The 17772-nt window shown below is 48.5% G+C and overlaps 1 protein-coding gene across 20 annotated transcripts in view; it reads right to left on the reverse strand.

The window, feature by feature from the left end:
* Positions 1-17772, reverse strand: part of PDE4DIP (phosphodiesterase 4D interacting protein) — a 215902-nt gene that overhangs the window by 21406 nt on the left and 176724 nt on the right. For 12 of the 20 annotated variants that reach the window (XM_073896034.1, XM_073896027.1, XM_073896042.1 and 9 more), the window contains 10 exons: positions 14881-15113; positions 11142-11577; positions 10114-10306; positions 8865-8981; positions 7734-8244; positions 5626-5861; positions 4552-4603; positions 3242-3465; positions 2433-2585; positions 335-520 (listed from right to left, as the gene is read on the reverse strand). In XM_073896034.1, the coding sequence (XP_073752135.1) occupies positions 335-520; positions 2433-2585; positions 3242-3465; positions 4552-4603; positions 5626-5861; positions 7734-8244; positions 8865-8981; positions 10114-10306; positions 11142-11577; positions 14881-15113 (2341 nt within the window). The remainder of the gene's footprint in view (positions 1-334; positions 521-2432; positions 2586-3241; positions 3466-4551; positions 4604-5625; positions 5862-7733; positions 8245-8864; positions 8982-10113; positions 10307-11141; positions 11578-14880; positions 15114-17772) is intronic. The other 8 variants (XM_073896043.1, XM_073896033.1, XM_073896036.1 and 5 more) reach the window with 2 other exon arrangements.

The raw sequence follows: 17772 nt of genomic DNA on the forward strand, positions 1-17772 counted from the left end.
GCAAGGCCCAGAAGCTCTCACCTGTACCCTGCCCTGCCCACAAACACGTCACCGGCGTGTCAGGCCTTCAGCATACTTGGTGGCAACCCACACTGTCAGCAGTGGGAAAGGAGCAGGTCTAGGGCCTGAGGAACCGATGAGACACACACACACCAGAAAGACAACAGTAAATATATTTCCAAAAAAAGCAAGCAGGGCCATCCGTCAATCATCCCCTGGCGGTGTGCACACCCCATGTCGTTTTTAAAACTCTGCCACCAAGCCGAAGCCATGCAGAGCCACACAGGGTGGGGCTGCCATGCCCAAGCACACACGTGCAGCAGGAAGTGCTCACTTTCTCCCAACTGTTTCTGCAGCATCTGCAGCTCCTGCTGAGCCTCTGCCAAGGAGACCATGGGTGTCTCACAGCAGCCAAGGAGGGGAGGGCCAGTGGGGCTGAAAGGCAGGAAGCTGGGTGGAGCTGAGGGCATTGGTGCCTGGGGAAGGCTAACCAGCGTGGGTATGGAGGGAAAATGAAGGCCTAGAAACACAGAGTTGGGAAGAAAGGGGACACGTCATTAGAAAGAAAGTGAGAGAAAGGAATGGGGAAAAGATGGAGAAGATGAAACTATTTCTTGTCCAGATGTCTCCCTGGGGGGTGGCTATTATTCAGCATGGTGGGGCTGACAAGGCGAAGGGCAAGCATTGTTACCCAGTGTTAGCTGACCCCTCCGCCTTCTCCCTTGCCAGGGATATCCGGCATACATATTCTAAGGCATGGTGGCATAACTGTACCCCAAGCAGCTATCCCAGGCACGGATAGGTCAGGACGGCTGTGCCTCGATGCTCCCAAGCCCCCCTGGGCATGAGTCGGTCCTTGCCCCTCTGACAAGACTCCCTACACCTAGAACCCCTCTGACAGCATGCGGGCTCACCCTGAGGAGGGCAGGAGTGGCTAGGACTGCGGGGAAATGTGCATTCCTCACGCATGTAATTCAAGAATCTCATGGAAACAAACCTCAGAATTGCAAATCCATGGGTTCATTCACCAAATGAAAAATAAAGGTCTTGGTGAAGTGACTCAGACACAGTAGCTTGCATGCCTGTCTGGGCGTTCAAATCACTTAGGAAAAATTCTTAATACATGCAGATTCTTCAGGCCCTGATCTACTAAGTCACAAACTTTGGGAGGAGGGCTTGGAAATTTGCATTTAAAATAAATCTTCACAGATGACCATGATGCAGGCCATCTACGGACAGGTCTTTAGGGACCCTGGGATGTTCTGATGTTTGAATCTGTCTCCTCTTTCCTAAAAACAGTTATATGGCAGGTAGCCTATGGAGGGAGCAGAAACCAAGACTGGCCTGCGGAGAATGCCTCCCGTAAAAGACAATGAATACATTCTAATCACATCCCTCACCCCGGGATGCTGACACGCTCACAGAACAGCGCTGCAAGGACCCCCACGTTGCCAAGCAACATAGGCCAGGCATCCTTCAGGGAAGTGTTCTGATTTTAAAACCCCTGGCCTTCTGCTCTGTTTGACCCCAAAGCATTTACAGATATGTCTATAGTGCTAGGCAAATAGCTTTTCCCCATGACTTCCTGGGCCAGCAGCTGCCTACTGTGGCCCAGAAACTTTAAACCCCAGCTCAGAGTCAGACACACCCCCTTCTTAAGATGTTGGTTGACTTGTTCTCTGGAGAGACGGGGGCAGCAGAAGGAAAGCACTTTGCTTTCTGCAGGCACCTTACCACCAACCACACTGAAGGCAGCCAGCCAGTGGTGGCAAGAGGTAGGAGGCGAGGACAAAGTTTGCCTTTGCCCTGCCATCACTGGTGCAGGGCTCTAACTGAACAGCACACTCCCTGGCGATTAGGTTGGGGCAGGCAAATGAAATGTACCCCTCCAATTGGCTGCAGGATACGCACTATGTACATATCAAGGGCTGCCCAGCTATTCATAAATCCATGAATGATCATATGTAATTGCATTACAACAACGTGAACAGCATCTTGTAGAACACTGAAGCATCCTGAGCTGCTGCAGAGGCTCACCACACAGATAAAATGGGTAATGCCTACAGGCGAGCAGTAGGAGTGACTTTCTTTTTGTTCTGTGGCTACTATAATCCTGGGAGAAACATTTTGCCTCTTTGCTCCCCAGAGTGAAATGAAAGAAACAAAGGAAAATGTTTACTTTAAAATGATTCACCAACTCCTGGTCAAAATTGGTATGCAGATCAAAGTCTGTTGCAGATCTCTGATTTGTCTAAAATATTTAAAACAAAGAAAATGCAGACACAACTGGTGAACTAGGATGGCCTTTTGATTTCGTCTAGGGGTTGATGCATAGAAGCCCCTGACAGGGGAAACATTCGTCCCTGAAGAAAAGTCATACAGGCTGCTGAGAGAGAGGAGACAGAGCTCCTGCCATGTTGGCTGTCGCATACCTGGATGGGCCTGGCTGGCCTCCGGGGGGGGGTTCTGGGGAGCTGGCAAGCTGATGGGGTTGCTGCTGGGTTCGGCCTTAACCCCCCGAGGTGCACTGGTTGCTGATGGCTTAGGAGACAGGACAGCGGAATGACTCGAATGATGGATGGAATCTACAAAACCCATGAATGAAAGAAAATGTTGGGTGGTCAACAAAGAACTGGAATCTGGCCTTATATTTAGCCAGGGGTACCAAGGCAGAGCCGTGCTTTCTGGGAAAGCACCAAGCACAAGCACTGTGAGCAGTGTTCATTTCTTTGCTTGCAGAGAGCTTCTTGAGTGAGGCAAACTACCTTTGAGGTGAGAGTGGGGCCCAGACCCGGAAACCGTGAAAATGGCGTTTCCAAAAATACCAGGCGGGACCAACAGCATCTGCGACCACTGACAGATACTCAGGGGGTACTGGCTCAGGACACGCAGTGAGCAGGACCACTGCAGGAGGGAGAAGATGTCCCGTTTTAAGAAGGAGGTCAGTCAGACAGTCTGTGCTCATGAGGCAGCAGGGAAGAAAAGTCTGCTAGGACCTTCTCACTCTTCCCACCGTGGCTCCCCTTGGGTCTACCAGCATGCACATCCAGAGGAGACCCAGTGACACCTTGCAGAGTCAGGAGCAGAGCAAAGATCCTGAGCCACTGGGGCCTGTGCTTGGTGCTGGGTCCCACAGCCACGTTCAAGCCTGATATACACCAAGATGGATCTACAAGGTCTGGCTATGGACGTCTCCTCTCCACCTAGAGAAAAGTGGTACCGCTCCGACAGTGGGGGCTACCTGAGTGACCAGGCAGAGCCTTCTTCTCTTCATAGTGTGTGTACTCGCTGGCTACATCCATGTCAGAGCAGGCTTCCAGCTCATCAGACAGGAAGGAGGAGCTGCTGGGAGAGCGCTGGGAGTCCGACAAGGCATGGCTGCTGGAGGGCGTGAGGCACCGGGCATCCAGCTTGGCCTGTAGGACTTCAATCACTTTCTCCTTCTCCTGCAGCTCCCTGCTGAGCCTAGTGGGGTGAAGGGGGACAACAGGTGAAGCCAAGGTCACCGGACCAACTGGTCCTGACTGAGGTACACGGGAAAAGCCACAGAAGTCAAGGGAAACATTCCTGCAAAGGATGATCAAAACAATCTATCGCTGATTAGGGGCGGAGGGTAGGTGGGGTGCAGAGGGAGGAGGAGGTGCAGTCGCCACCCAGGGCACTGGGCACGGGCGATGCTGGGAACTAGTGGAGACTCAGCCAGCCCTCTGAGGCACAGCTGCTCCAAGTGTGGCCCCAGCAGAGCTGCAGTCCAAGAACTGTTGGTTACCAGTCTCCAAGAAGATAAGTACAGTAACTGAAGGTAAGCAGTGAGAAACATACAGCAGCTTGGCATTGCCACTGACAACCAAGAGCAGGATGTGCGGAATCATCTGGTTGACTGAGGGTACAGTCCATGTATGTGTCTGTGATGGACTGGAAATGGAAACAAAACCAAAACACTTTGCTCTTCACCACAGTATTCGGAGAAGCACTATGTGGTCTAAAGCACACTTCCAACACAGAGGGGTTTGAACTAGGGGCTACAGTGGATTCTGAGCCCATATTTTACCGCATGTGATAAGATTAGATGCAGTGACTCATTGAAAACTGGTTCCTGAGACGCTGTGTAGCCCCCCAGGCATCTGCAACATCCAGGCCTTTCCCCTCCTAGGAACTGTACTGTGGTTCTTTGATTCTTCCTACCCCCTTGCCCCCCAGGGAAATTGGACGATTATTAAACTAGCTGCCAACTCAACTCAGGGTAAGCCAACTTAGTAGCACAAAGGAAGAAAGCAGAGGAGAACCTTGGGGGTGCCAAGGACCCCTGGAACCTGGTTAGTTTACTGTTGGGTCAGACTGACTCTAGGTTACCAAGCCTGGAGAATAAATACGCAAATAGAAATCAACAGAATTACAGCAAAAGAGAGTAAAGAATTAGGCTGAGGTGTTTTACGAATAAATGAATTCATTATAATCCACATTTCCCTGCCCTCATTTGTAAAGTTACAGTCACCCTGGACCCCTTGGGCCTTGTTCCTGATTCCTTTACCAGATGCTATTTCAAATTACCTGAGAGCCAGCGGTTCAATTCCAGCTTGATCTTTCTCACTTTTATGATCCTCTGTAAGCCAAAATCAGAAAGAAATGGTAAGAAATTAAACCAGTCCCACTTCCCACATTATAAACGCAAGAGCCTCTGTGGGTACAGAACGGTAACTCCTCTGTGTACGTCCAGGACATGTAGGAGAATTACTTGGGAAGGCTGCAGACTGTATCCTCAGAGGGGAGACCTGTAGGCTCTCTTGAGCTCACCAGCAGACCTCCCCTGACTGGGTGATCAGCATCATGACTTCCTCTGCCCTAAATCAATGCAAAGAAGTTTAAAAGGCACTTGCCTAGCTTCTCTCTGGAACATTCCAGCTTCCAAGCCTGCCACAGACTGACTCCCAGGTGCATGCTCTGTGTCCCATCACCGCATTCATGTAGAACCCACTCTTGCTCTGAGGAAATGACAAACGCCCTGCCCCACCTCTGCACCTGCCACCAGCATGTGGGATGGCTGGCCCCCAAGACTGATCCTGCCTTCGGGTACTCTCAGGAAATGTTTTCTAAGTAAAGAGCTCCAATAATAACCAATATTCCTGGCCCTTGCACTATGACATTCAATGTCCAAATCATGTCCAAAGGAAGGGTGCTTTACCCATATTGGGATTATATTCATGTATGACACCACGCAATAAACAAAGAGACAAACACTGAAAGGCTAAGCCATTGCCCAGAGCAAGCTAATGGCGGCATCTAGGCCACCGCTCGGGTCTTGCGATTCTCAGGTCAGGCTCTTTTCACCATGATAAGGTCCTCCGACCTCTTCTCCCTTTCTCCCCCTTAGCACTGGGTGGACACAGCCGGCCTCCCTGAAGGCCACTTGCCACAAGTGCACCAGTTTCTGCCGCTGCAATCATGACCTCCCCAACCCTGTGTCCCTCCTCAATGCTCCCCAGTCCTGATCCTGTAATGGCCCCAGGAAATGAAGTGGAAGCAGGACCCTGGGTTAAAAGGCCGTGCTGGAGCTGTGGTGGCCACCTGGGCCTGGGGCTGTGCGAGTGACCGAGTGTGTGCCAAAGCTCTGTGGGGCCAACTTACTGGTGCTGAGTTTGCTGGTAAGCCTCTCTGTCAGCTGGCTTCCCTGGGCAAGCTGCTCCCGGAAGCTCTGCCCCAGGTAGTAGTCAATGTCATTGCTCCTAAGAAGGTCCTCAAAAGATTTTACTGTATCTTTTGCATGCTGGGTGAGAAGATAACAGATACCTCTCCCTTCTCGTATCTTCTGGCGTAGGTATGACAGCTCTCGGGCCTGATCCTGAATCAGGGAATCATATTTCCTAATACAGGAAACAAGAGGAAAAAGTAAGAATGAAAACGAGTGAATGTTAAATTATGGGCCTTCGGTAGAGATTTTCGTGGGAACATCTCTAAGGAGCTCCCCCAGGCTGAATTCTGGCACAGAGACCAAAGAAGGTATTTAAGAGTAAATCCCACTCTAATACATGACATCAATTTAGTGTGTCATTGCTCTTACACTGTTTTGTATATGTTAGTCAGACATCCAGGAGAATCCTAAGTCCTGTGGAGGTAAATACAGTGCCAAATTTTACATTCCTCACAGGACTAGTAGAGTGTAGATTCACAGTTGATACTCAAGAAACACTAAATGTATTTACTGAGTACTCAATAAACACAATAAATAAAAATAAATTCAGTGATTAGAATCAATCCTGGGACACCTGGCTGGCTCAGTTGGAAGAGCACGCGACTCTTGGTATCAGGGTCAGGAGTTCAAGCCCCACGTTGGGTGGAGAGATTACGTAAAATAAATAAATACATGAACTTGGGCGGGGGGGGGGGGAAGAATCACTTAATCCTAAGTCTAGATAGGCTCTTTAATGCCTTCTATTTGGAAGACCATCTATATTACGGCAGACTGTATTTTGCCAAGATGACCGCTACGCAAGTTCCTGTGCCACACGATGTTTCGCAATGTGCCTTTGCCCCTTCTCTCATTAGCAGGTAGAAGCTATTCTCCACCTCCTTAAATGTGGGCAAGCTCTGTGACCACTGTGACCGAGATAATGATGGGAGTGACACTGTGCGAAGAAAGGGAGTAGCTCTTAACTGTCCTGGCAACATCTACTTCCTGTCTGTTGGAAGCCAGCTGTCATGTAGAAGTAGAACTACCCTGAGACCACCATCCCATGAGAGGCCCATCCCAGGAAGAAAGACCCTGGAAGACAAGAAGCCACGGGGGAAAGAGAGAAGCCAAGGAGCACCACATCTCCAGACGCGTGAAGGAAGAAGCTATGTCCAGCGCCAGCCACCATCGGATGGCAGTCCCAGGAGAGACCCCACCCCCCAAGCGAGAGCCATCCTGCCGGGCCCCGTCAATCCACGTAAATTATTGTTTGAGGCCACTAAGGTTTTGGATGGTTTGATACTCAGTAGAGATAACAAGGACAGAGACCCAGATAGAAGTCTACCCAGTGTTTTTCAACACAAAGTATCAGTAACAGTAACAGTTATGTAAGTAGTACTGAGAGCTGAATGTATGTTAGGCAATTATAAGCACTTGTACTAATTCACTTAAATCCAATAAACCACCCACTGAGATAGGTTCTCTTACCCTCCTCGTTTAATAGGTAAGGAAAGAGGCCCAGAGAGTCTAAGTAAGTTGTATGGCTAGAAAGTGCCAGAGCTAGGATTCAGGATTCAGACCCAGGCAGTCTGGCTCCAGTCTTCCTGCTACACCACATATCCGGTGGCTTTACTAATAGATTCCTGAGAGGAAATCCCAGAGACTGGTGTCTCCCAGCAGGGCCTACTGACCTTTCTTCGGATCTAGGCCTAGCATTTATTTATTTTTTTTAAAGATTTATTTATTTATTTTGAGAGAGTGAGAATGAGAGAGAGAGAGAGAGAGAGAGTACATGAGGGGGGGAGGGTCAGAGGGAGAAGCAGGCTCCCCGCTGAGCAGGGAGCCCGATGCGGGACTGGATCCCGGGACTCCAGGATCATGACCTGAGCCGAAGGCAGTCACTTAACCAACTGAGCCACCCAGGTGCCCCTAGGCCTAGCATTTAAGTAGGCGCTCTTCTGATCGCCCCGATGGGTTCTCTCTTCTACCTGCCTGGGCTAGCTCACCTCCAACACAAACTTAGACGTCACCAACCAAATAAGGGTCCAAAGAGTGCCCCCCTTACCCAGGCCATGAGGCTGATCTCAGCTCCTCTGCCAGCTTCCCTTCCACTCCAGTTTTCAGGAGCTGGGCCTCCAGCTGGGACACTCTCTGGATCAGACTCTCCAGATCCTTTTTAGCCTGAAGCCCCGGGGGGTAGAAAGCTCCAGTGCCATCAGACAGCCACCCCTCATCCTCGTCAGTGACACTATGAGGTGAAGATCCCTGGAGGGTGCCAATGGCCTTCAGCTTTCGTGGTCTCTCCAGACTAGATGAATAGTCACTTGTAACCGAGAGGGACCGGACCCGGCTCTTGAGGTTTTGAATGATCTTGTTGGCATTCTGCAGCTGGGCCTTCAGGTCTCTGATGTCCTTTTGTAGGACAGAGATGTCTTCCGACTTTCCAGATGCCTGGAACTCCTCCTGCTTCCCTCGAGGGCTCTCCAAGGGCTTCGTGCCCGGGGGGCTGGCCGCTGGTGAGCCCAGGCGCCCCTCCACCAGGGCTGTTTCCCCGAGGCTGTCGTGCTCCTCACACTCTGAGAAAAGACAAAGACATCTTCCTGAATAAAGCTACACCTCTCCTGCCGCTGTAGCTGGAGGTAGCTTTGGTGCTGGGGATAGGAATTACTAGAGCAGAAGTTGAGGTGGTTACTTTATTCAGCCCCGTGCTTTACTAGCGTTCAAACATGGTATTTCTTATCCCCTCAACAGCCCTGCAGGTCAGGTACAGTCACCTTCTACTGCACTAAGTGTTTTCTCTTTTCTCCATTTCAGTTTGGTGGATGTCCCTACAGTCAAAGGCCTTCTATGACGGAAAAACAGGTTTTTTAGCTTAGGGTTTGCATATCTGCAAAAGCTCATCTGGTCTCTTCATTAAAAAGTCAGCCTTAGATGATCATCTGTTGGATAAAACTTTTCTTCTTTTAATTAACAGCAGTATGTTGAAAACTAATTAGAGACGTTCCAACTCATACTCAGCCTCGTGTTGGACAAGAGTTCTCTGCCAAGCTTCCCGTGCCTCACTGGTCCTGGGTCCCCTTCAGTCTACAATAACCCCTCAGCCCTACTCCTCTTCAGGTGTGGGACTGGCCAGCAGCTGCTGGATATGAAGGCCGACTCCAGGGAGGCCAGGTGAGCCCTGCCCTTGTGTTCCTACCGGGACTGGTGCTCTCCTCCCGCTCAGCCTCATTCTCGCTTCGGCCGCAGGTCTCATAGCCCAGATCCTGGAGGTCCACTTGCACCTGCTTGCTGTCCTGCTTCACCAAGGATTCACCTGCTCAGGAAGAGACAGAGGGGTGTCACAGAGGCTCTGAAGGTCCCACATACCCCCTCAACCTCAGTGGCACATGCCTTAGCCCTCAGGGGGCAGGGAGGTCAAAGGCAGAGTGGGATGGATGCTTCTTTGGACTCAAGTGGGAGAAGAGACCACCCACTCCAGACAGGACTTCTTCCACCACGATGAGCCCATGTTTGTCACTGATGATCTCACTACAACAACTGAGGTTTTGTGGGGACCAGACATCTTTAAGTTGGGTATTATATATATTATCATCCCTAGAAGCCCCAGTGAAACTAGCAAGGGCTTTATCCACAGAGGCTCAGTAAACACGTGAATGGAGCTGAACTAATTTAGAGTCCTAAAACATCGAGATCCATACGGTTCTATAAGATAGCTACTAGCCAAATGTGACTACTTCATTTTAAATTAATTAAAATTAGATAAAACTCCCAAGTTGAACTAGCCACATTTCACGTGCTTCATAAGCATTTCCATCACCGCAGGAAGTTCTATTCAAAAGCATGGATTTTTTTTTTAATTTTTTTTATTGTTATGTTAATCACCATATATTACATCATTAGTTTTTGATGCAGTGTTCCATGATTCATTGTTTGTTCATAACACCCAGTGCACCATGCAAAACGTGCCCTCCTCAATACCCATCACCAGGCTAACCCATCCCCCCACCCCCCTACCCTCTAGAACCCTCAGTTTGTTTTTCAGAGTCCATCATCTCTCATGGTTCGTCTCCCCCTCTGACTCAAAAGCATGGATTCTAAACCAATGGTGAGGATGTATTTTTGAAGAATAGGATTTGGTGCCAAGAGGAAGAGAGAAACCATCAGTATATGTTGAGAGACGTAAAGCATTTTGCTGACTATACCAGAAATCAGCAAACCTAGATGTTAGCCCATTTCCTCCCTATATGCTCACTGCAAACTTGCTTTGTTCTTTATTCTTCTCTGCCAGGTGCAAAAACTGAAGTTAAATATCCATTTCCACAGTTCTAGGACCCTGGTCAGGATTAAATTTGTTTTGAGGCTGGGGAAGAAAAGGGAAGTCTGCAAAGCATGTAGCTTCTCAGTGAGAAGACAGACGCCCTGGTGATGGTGAACCTAAGACTTACTAAGCATGACTCTGTATTTCTCCAGCTGGTTGGCCTGGGCAAAGACCGTGGCTTCTGATATCAGCAGCTTCTCCCGGAGATCCTGATAGCGTTGTCTGCATTGAGCCAGCTGGGAGCGCAGGTGCTTGGTGGATCCCAGAAGGCTGAATTCTGACTGAGGCCCAGGGTCTCGGGCCTGGGACCGGTTATCCAGCTGTGAAAAGAGCCAGCAGAGGGACCAGGCAGTCACGGCCCCTTCCCTTTCTGAACCCTGTGGACTTTATTCATGGGTTTGTTACAGCATTCCTCACGCCATTTGGTAGTGGCTTGCTTTCCAGCTCTGAGCTCCTGCAGAGCTAGGATAATGTTTTATTCATCTCTGTATCTACAGCACATGGTACAGTGCCAGTAGAGTCCACTGAGAAACTCTCAGTAAACACTGGTTCAGGGGTTGAAAACAGGGGGGGAGAAACCTCTCCTCATCTCTCCCTGTGCTCCTGCCCCACCCTTGTTCCCCGCCCCCGAATCCTCTATAGTCTCCATTTACTCAATACTCAGCAGAGCCCCTCCCCTTACGAGGACCCCGATAGCCCTTCCTGTGGCTCAGGAACAGACACCTGGGATGAGCTGTGACGAAAATGGCAGTGATAAGGACAGATGTCATTACACACCACTTGTCTGGGCTGCCTTAACCCCCAGGCATCCCTATAAGCATCCCATTGAAATGATCTGTTTTGTGCCATCTTTCCCCACCGTACCGAGTACTTATGGGGCAGAGACCAGGGCTTGCTGCCTTCTGCCCAATGCCTGGTGCGTTATCTGGAAAATTAAGCGCTGAAGAAATATTTATGAAAAATTAATTACCCAAGTAATATTTACGAGATAATGCTGTAAAAACTTTTCTAAAGGCTGAACGTGTGAGGACCATTATTACCACTACTTGGGGGGCAAAGGTGCCCTTGTCTCAGTCCCTTCTGACCCACGGGGGCAGAACTGTTACCTCCAGCCCTTCTCCACAGGTCTTTCATTCCATCTAATCCCACACTTACTTGGTGGCCATCCACGGTGAGGGGAGTCCCAAGGTCAAGGCTCTGGGGTCTGGGGCAGGGCCTTATGGTCACGTGCTCCTCTTCTTGGTGTTGGGGCTTCTCAGGAGAACCGACCAGCTCGGTGTTCATTCTGTCGATCTCCCGGGCCAGGGGCGCAAGGAGCTCTGGACTAAGCTTACTATTCCCGTCCTTGCTGCTCAGCACCAGCTGTTCTTTGAGGAGGTTGATGATGTTGTGAGCATTCTTCAGTTTTCCCTGGAGCTTTCTGAACTCAGCCTGAAGGCTATTCTCATTCAGACCCCCTCTGGCTACCACAGTTTCCACTGTCACCTCGCCCTTCTCCTGGTCTTCCTCAATCTCCCATCCATCAGACATTGCTTCTCCCATCTGCTCTTTCAGCTCTGCATTCTCAAGGCAAAGGCTCAGCATGGTGTTCCTGCAGGAAACACACACACACACACACACACACAATGAGCGGCTGGCTCCTCTCTCGGCCTCAATTCCTGTAGCTCCCATCTCGGTCCAGCAGAGACTCAGAGACACCCCAAAACGTGAAGCAACTTCAGAGACCAACAAGGGCTCCCTTATTTTATAGACAAGGAAACCAAAACTCAGGAAGAGAGACTTGCCCGCACTACCACAGCTACTTGGTGGCAACACAATCCCTAAAAATCTTGGACTCAACACACCTGGTCAAGTTATTCAGCCTCATTTTTTTTTTTTTTTAAGATTTTATTTATTTGAGTTAGAGAGAGAGAGCAAGAGAGCACAAGTAGCGGCAGGCAGAGGGAGAGGGAGAAGCAGGCTCCCCGCTGAGCAGGGAGCCCAACACGGGACTCAATCCCAGAACCCTGAGATCATGACCCGAGTCAAAGGCAGAAGCTCAACCGACTGAGCCACCCAGATGCCCCCTCAGCCTCATGTTCTAATTTTCAGTGGCCTCTGGAATAAACAAGGGTACTTACAGTGTTAAGAAAAAAAAATAAGGAAGACCTTGCCTGGGACAAATTTATTATGGGTTCTACAATTCTATTAATTATCATTGGTCAGTTTTCAACCACTGGATGAGAAATTGGGACCTAGGAAAATAAGAAATAAATAATACCAATCAGAACTACAATCAAATGTACTTCTGTAATTATTTGCTTTATGTCTAGCTCTTGTGATAGATCATCTTTATGAGGTCAGGGACTCTCTGCCCTGTTCACCCTGTATCCCCAGGGCCTTCACAGTGCCTACCACGAAAAACATTCATATTTGTATAAGAAATAAAATGGATAAACAACTAATTTTCACCAAGACATCCTAGACTCCATCCTTTCTTCCCACCAAACCCTTCACCAGGGTTGGATGGAAGTGATAAAAAAAAACAAAAAAACATGGCTTTAACAAGGCAATTCATTTAAATAGACAGTTCACTTAACCTCTTTGAGCCTCCGTCTCCTTTTATATAAAATAAGGATAACCCGTACCTAGTGGAGTCACTGGATGCTTAAATGAAATTGCATATATGGCTGGTCAGCTCAGGATCTGCGGCAGAGGATCATTTTATTCTGCTATACCAGCTGCAGACCTGAAAAGTACTAACATCAGAATCCTATGAGGTGCTTGTTAAAAAAAAAAAAACAAAAAAACTTTAGAGCTAAGACCTATGGATCTACATTTTACTTAAGTTCTGCAGCTGATCCTTAAGCATGCTAAATTGAGAACTGCTGACTAGAAGAGGCAAGGGAGACTAGTAATTCACACCTGGAAGGATTAGCAGGTGGGTATCTCCCTAGATTGGGTGTCTTAGAATCCTGAATTGGCTGGCTCAGTCAGTAGACCATGCGACTCTTGATCTTGAGGTTGTGAGTTCAAGCCCCACGCTGGGCATAGAGCTTGTTTAAAAACAACAACAACTTATGCTTTCACTTAAGTAGAATTTCACTTCAGTAGAAAGAAATATCATGGGAGTGCCTGGGTGACTCAGTAGGTTAAGATCTGACTCCTGATTTCAGCTCAGGTCATGAGCTCAGGGTTGTGAGATTGAGCCCCACATCAGGCTCCGTGCCAGGCATGGAGCCTGCTTAAGATTCTCTCTCCCTCTCCTTCTACCCCTCCCCCTCCTTGCATGCATGCTCTCGCTCACTCTTTCTCTTAAAAAAAAGAAAAAAGAAACATGATAATTCAGAGTAAAAAAAAAACCCAGCATGAAGGATGATCACAAGAATATTTCCAAGATTGTTCGACAAAGTATACAGCATAGAAGAAAAGGCTTAGATATTAAAAATTGGGAGGCAGGGGTCTAGCCATAGACTAATACGCAACTTTGAGCAAGTTGCTAGAACTTTTTGGACTGGACTTTCCTTGACTGTGAAATAAGGATTAGGCTACATGCCAAGGTCCTTTTCAGCGCTAATATTATTCTATGACTTGGGGACGTTTAAGTGGCACCTAATAGGCAGGGAAACAATAGGGCATGAGTTAGAAATTGTACACTTGCATTGCTGTGTTCTAAACAACAGGCCCACAATGATTATGACCCTCAGGGATGAATGAATGAATGAACAGATTAGCCCTACATCATCAGCATGTTCTCCAAGCATCTTTTGAAAAAATGCCATTAAAAACAGAGTGGCCAGGGACGCCAGGGTGGCTCAGTTGGTTAAGCATCTGCCTTCGGGGGCGCCTGGGTGGCTCAGTCGTTAAGCGTCTGCCTTCGGCTCAGGTCATGATCCCAGGGTCCTGGGATTGAGTCCCCCATCGGGCTCCCTGCTCAGCGGGAGGCCTGCTTGTGTTCCTGCTCTCACTGTCTCTCTCTGTCAAATGAATAAATAAAATCTTTAAAAAAAAAAAAAAAAGCATCTGCCTTCGGCTAAGGTTATGATCCCAGGGTCCTGGGATCGAGCCCTGTGTCAGGCTCCCTGCTCAGCAGGCAGTCTACTTCTCCCTCTCCTCCCCGCCTATGTTCCCTCACTATCTCTGTCTGTCTCTCTCTCAAATAAATGAATAAAAAAAAAAAACAAAACAGGGAAGTCTGGGTGGCTCAGTCATTGAGCGTCTGCCTTCAGCTCAGGTCATGATCCCAGGGTCCTGGGATCGAGCCCCGCATTGGGCTCCCTACTCCGCGGGAAGCCTGCTTCTCCCTCTCCCACTCCCCCTGCTTGTGTTCCCTCTCACGCTGTGTCTCTCTCTGTCAAATAAACAAACAAAATCTTTAAACAAACAAACACAGAGTGGCCAATCTAACCAATGAATCAACTATATGCCACTTTTGTAAAGTTAACAAAACAGCAGAGATGATGAAAATTGCTATTCCATGATTTAGGGATTCATGCTGTTAAGAGAGAGCTGAGGGGAGATGAAGGGGCCCCTGTATAAATCCTCCTCTCTCATGGACTATTCTGGTTCCACATGCAGCAGTGAAGCATCATGGGCAGTAGGACCTTCCTCAATATGTTCCAGTCAGTGCAAAAGAGCAATACCTGGCATACAGCTGGGAGATTTTCACTCGTGACTATGTGGCTAATAATGGGCACTATTAGACTGAATTAAGACCAGATTTAAATCATTTGAATGATCATCATTATCCAGTATTACTGAGTTGTCTCTAAAGAATTTGAACCATTAACGCATGGAGCTTGGCAGGTGGACCAAGAAGCCCTACAGCAGCACAAATGCCTTGACTGCAGTGGGGTGAACTCCTTGGCTCCAGTGGCCTCTCGATGGGCAGGCTCTCCTCTGGGCGGTGTCCTACCTGATGTGGGCAACAGAGGAGAATCCTGCTTCCTCAATTTGAGCCTTTAGCTCCTTCAGTTCCCCCTCAGCTCTCCTCTTTTCCTCTAAGTGCTGGTGGATCTCAGCCCTCAGGTGGAGCATTTCCTCCTGAAGACCTCTGTGACTGTCCCCTCCTGTTGAGGAAGGAGGGGGAAGACATGCATTCTGGGTCTCCACGGCTGCCAGGCTCTTCTCCAAGGCCACCTTGATGAGCTGAAAGAAAATCATAATTTAAAGAAGTTAGGTCATGAAAGAGGATCCTAGAGGAACATCAGATTGCAAAGGCAGCCTTTTTTTTTTTTTTAAGATTTATTTATTTCACAGAGAGCGACACAGAGAGAGAGGGCACACAAGCAGGGGAACAGCAGAGGGAGAGGGAGAAGCAGGCTTCCTGCCGAGCAGGGAGCCCGATGCGGGGCTGATCCCAGGACCCCAGGATCACGACCTGAGCCGAAGGCAGATGTTTAACAACGGAGCCACCCGGGCACCCTGCAAAAACAGCCTTTAATGGGAACAAAAAAGGCAGCCCTAAAATGAGCTCACCCTAAGGACTTCTCAGCCATAAGGGCCCTGGAGACTGGCCTGGGTGGGGAGGACACAAGAGAACAGGGGTGATTGCTGCCATGGGCAGGAAGAGCAGCATCCAGATGTGGGTGAGAAAAACACACAAGCACATCATAAATAAAAACCCAATGCAAACACATGATGTTTACACAGGACTGGAGAGTGTGGATGCTGTGATTCTTCTCTTCCTGGGGGACAGAGTCCCCGGAGAGGCTTCTTACAAGACAGGAAACTTCCTTGACGCCACAACTTCGGAGTCCTTGACTACAAAGATCTCGGTTTGAGACACCAGCTCTCAAAGCATAAGACCAAGCCTGCACCTCAGGCCCTAAAAAGGAAGACTAAAATGGAAGGCACTCAGCTACAGGTAAAACAGCAGCTTAATTTCACTGGCAGCAGGAGAATCCCGCCCTGTAACTACGGAGAAGTTAAGTGAGACCACCTGCCCACTTGTTGGCTATCACCCTCGTGCTGATGCTGCCAGGCCAATTCTCTCTACAAATCTCAGCACCTGAGAGGAAAAAAAGGTGGAAATAACTTCCCAACACCTTTCTATGTTTTGTGGATACTCCTGAAGTTACTCTTCAGTGCATCAACTCAAGCAGATCACGTAGCTTTTCCTCAAAGGAGAGTTCTTTAAAGACTTTATTGTTCATCTTGGGTTCCTCTCCAGGTTCCCCCACACTTATAAAAGTTTAGAAACGAAAACCTGGGTCTGAGAACCCACTCAGTGTATGACTACGTATTTTAGTGCAAGCATTTCTTGTCCATCCGTCCAATATTTATCTTAATACATCCCAATGCCACGTTGCTTCTTTCTCCTCTCCGTAACTGCACTTTGGGGTTCTACTTAGCTTCGGGTCCATTTTGATCCCCCAGCTTCCCACCTCTCTCCCACAGCTATTTCTGGCTCATGCGATTTCTTCTATCTGTATTAATACTGTGACTTGGGGGCGCCTGGGTGGCTCAGTCATTAAGCATCTGCCTTCAGCTTGGGTCGTGATCCCAGGGTCCTGGGATCGGGCCCCGCATCGGGCTCCCTGCTCTGCGGGAAGCCTGCTCCTCCCTCTCCCATTCCCGCTGCTTATGTTCCCTCTCTCGCTGTGTCTCTCTCTGTCAAATAAATAAATAAAATCTTTAAAAAAAAAATAGTGTGACTTGTACTTGTCACTGGTAAATTCATTCTGGCTATCCAGAATCATTTCTCAATGATCCAAGTCCTCAAAATATTTTATGTGCATCTCCACAAATCAAGTAGTAGCCACTCAGTTGGGGATGATTTGTAGAATTAATTATATGCTTTATACCTTCATTCAGGTCACAAATATATTGAACAGAACAGGGCCCTGAGCAGCTTCAATGGATCAATGATCGAGAGAGCTGCTTGGCCTGGCACAAAGCCATAAACTTCTGCTTGTAACTGAGCATGGTGAGACCTAGGCTGTATGGGTAGAGTCGATTCACGGCATGGGTGCACCATATGTATGTGCCATGGCGTTTAGTAGAACAGCAGTTGACGTTGCAAAGAGATAATGAAGAAAGATGCATAGACACAGTTGCTCATTTCCCAGGCATTCCTAGGGTTCCGAGCCTGACATTTGTCTCCCTGGCTCTGCTGCCGGGCTCAGTTAGACTGGCCTATCTCCGCGTGTGCCATCAAGCACTTGGGACAAGATAAAGAAAGGGGGACTGGATAAGACCACTTTTGAAAATTTTGGACCTCAACCCTTCATTTCAACCATGTGATGTTACCTTTCTATATAAACCCTTTCCAACTAATTTAACTAAAATAAACATTGCCAGGGTGCCTGGGTAGATCAGTGAGGTTAAGTGTCTGTCTTCAGCTCAGGTCATGATCTCAGGGTCCTGGGATCGAGCCCCACATCGGGCTCCCTGCTCAGTGGGGAGTCTGCTTCCCCCTCTGCCCCTGCTTGTGCTCTCTCTCTCTCAAATAAATAAATGAAACCTTTAAAAAAAATAAATAAACATTGCCATCAGCTTTGAATATGGGCACTTTATTCTTCTCTAAAACCTAAGTGTTCCTTCTGTTTAAAAATAACATCTCACTTCGGGGCACCTGGGTGGCTCAGTCGGTCAAGCGTCTGCCTTTGGCTCAGGTCATGATCCTGAGGTCCTGGGATTGAGCCCCATATCGGGCTCCCAGCTCAGCAGTGAAGTCTTCTTATCCCTCTCCCCCTCCCCCACCCCCGTGCTCATGCTCTCTCTCTCAAATAAATAAAATCTAAAAAAAAACAAAAAACTCACTTTAATGATGCCTACCTTTTTTTTTTTTTTAAGTAGGCTCCAC

This window comes from Callorhinus ursinus, unplaced genomic scaffold (assembly GCF_003265705.2).
Source record: "Callorhinus ursinus isolate GAN/ISIS: 27379988/994484 unplaced genomic scaffold, GSC_fseal_2.0 scaffold9, whole genome shotgun sequence".
NCBI lineage: Eukaryota > Metazoa > Chordata > Mammalia > Carnivora > Otariidae > Callorhinus > Callorhinus ursinus.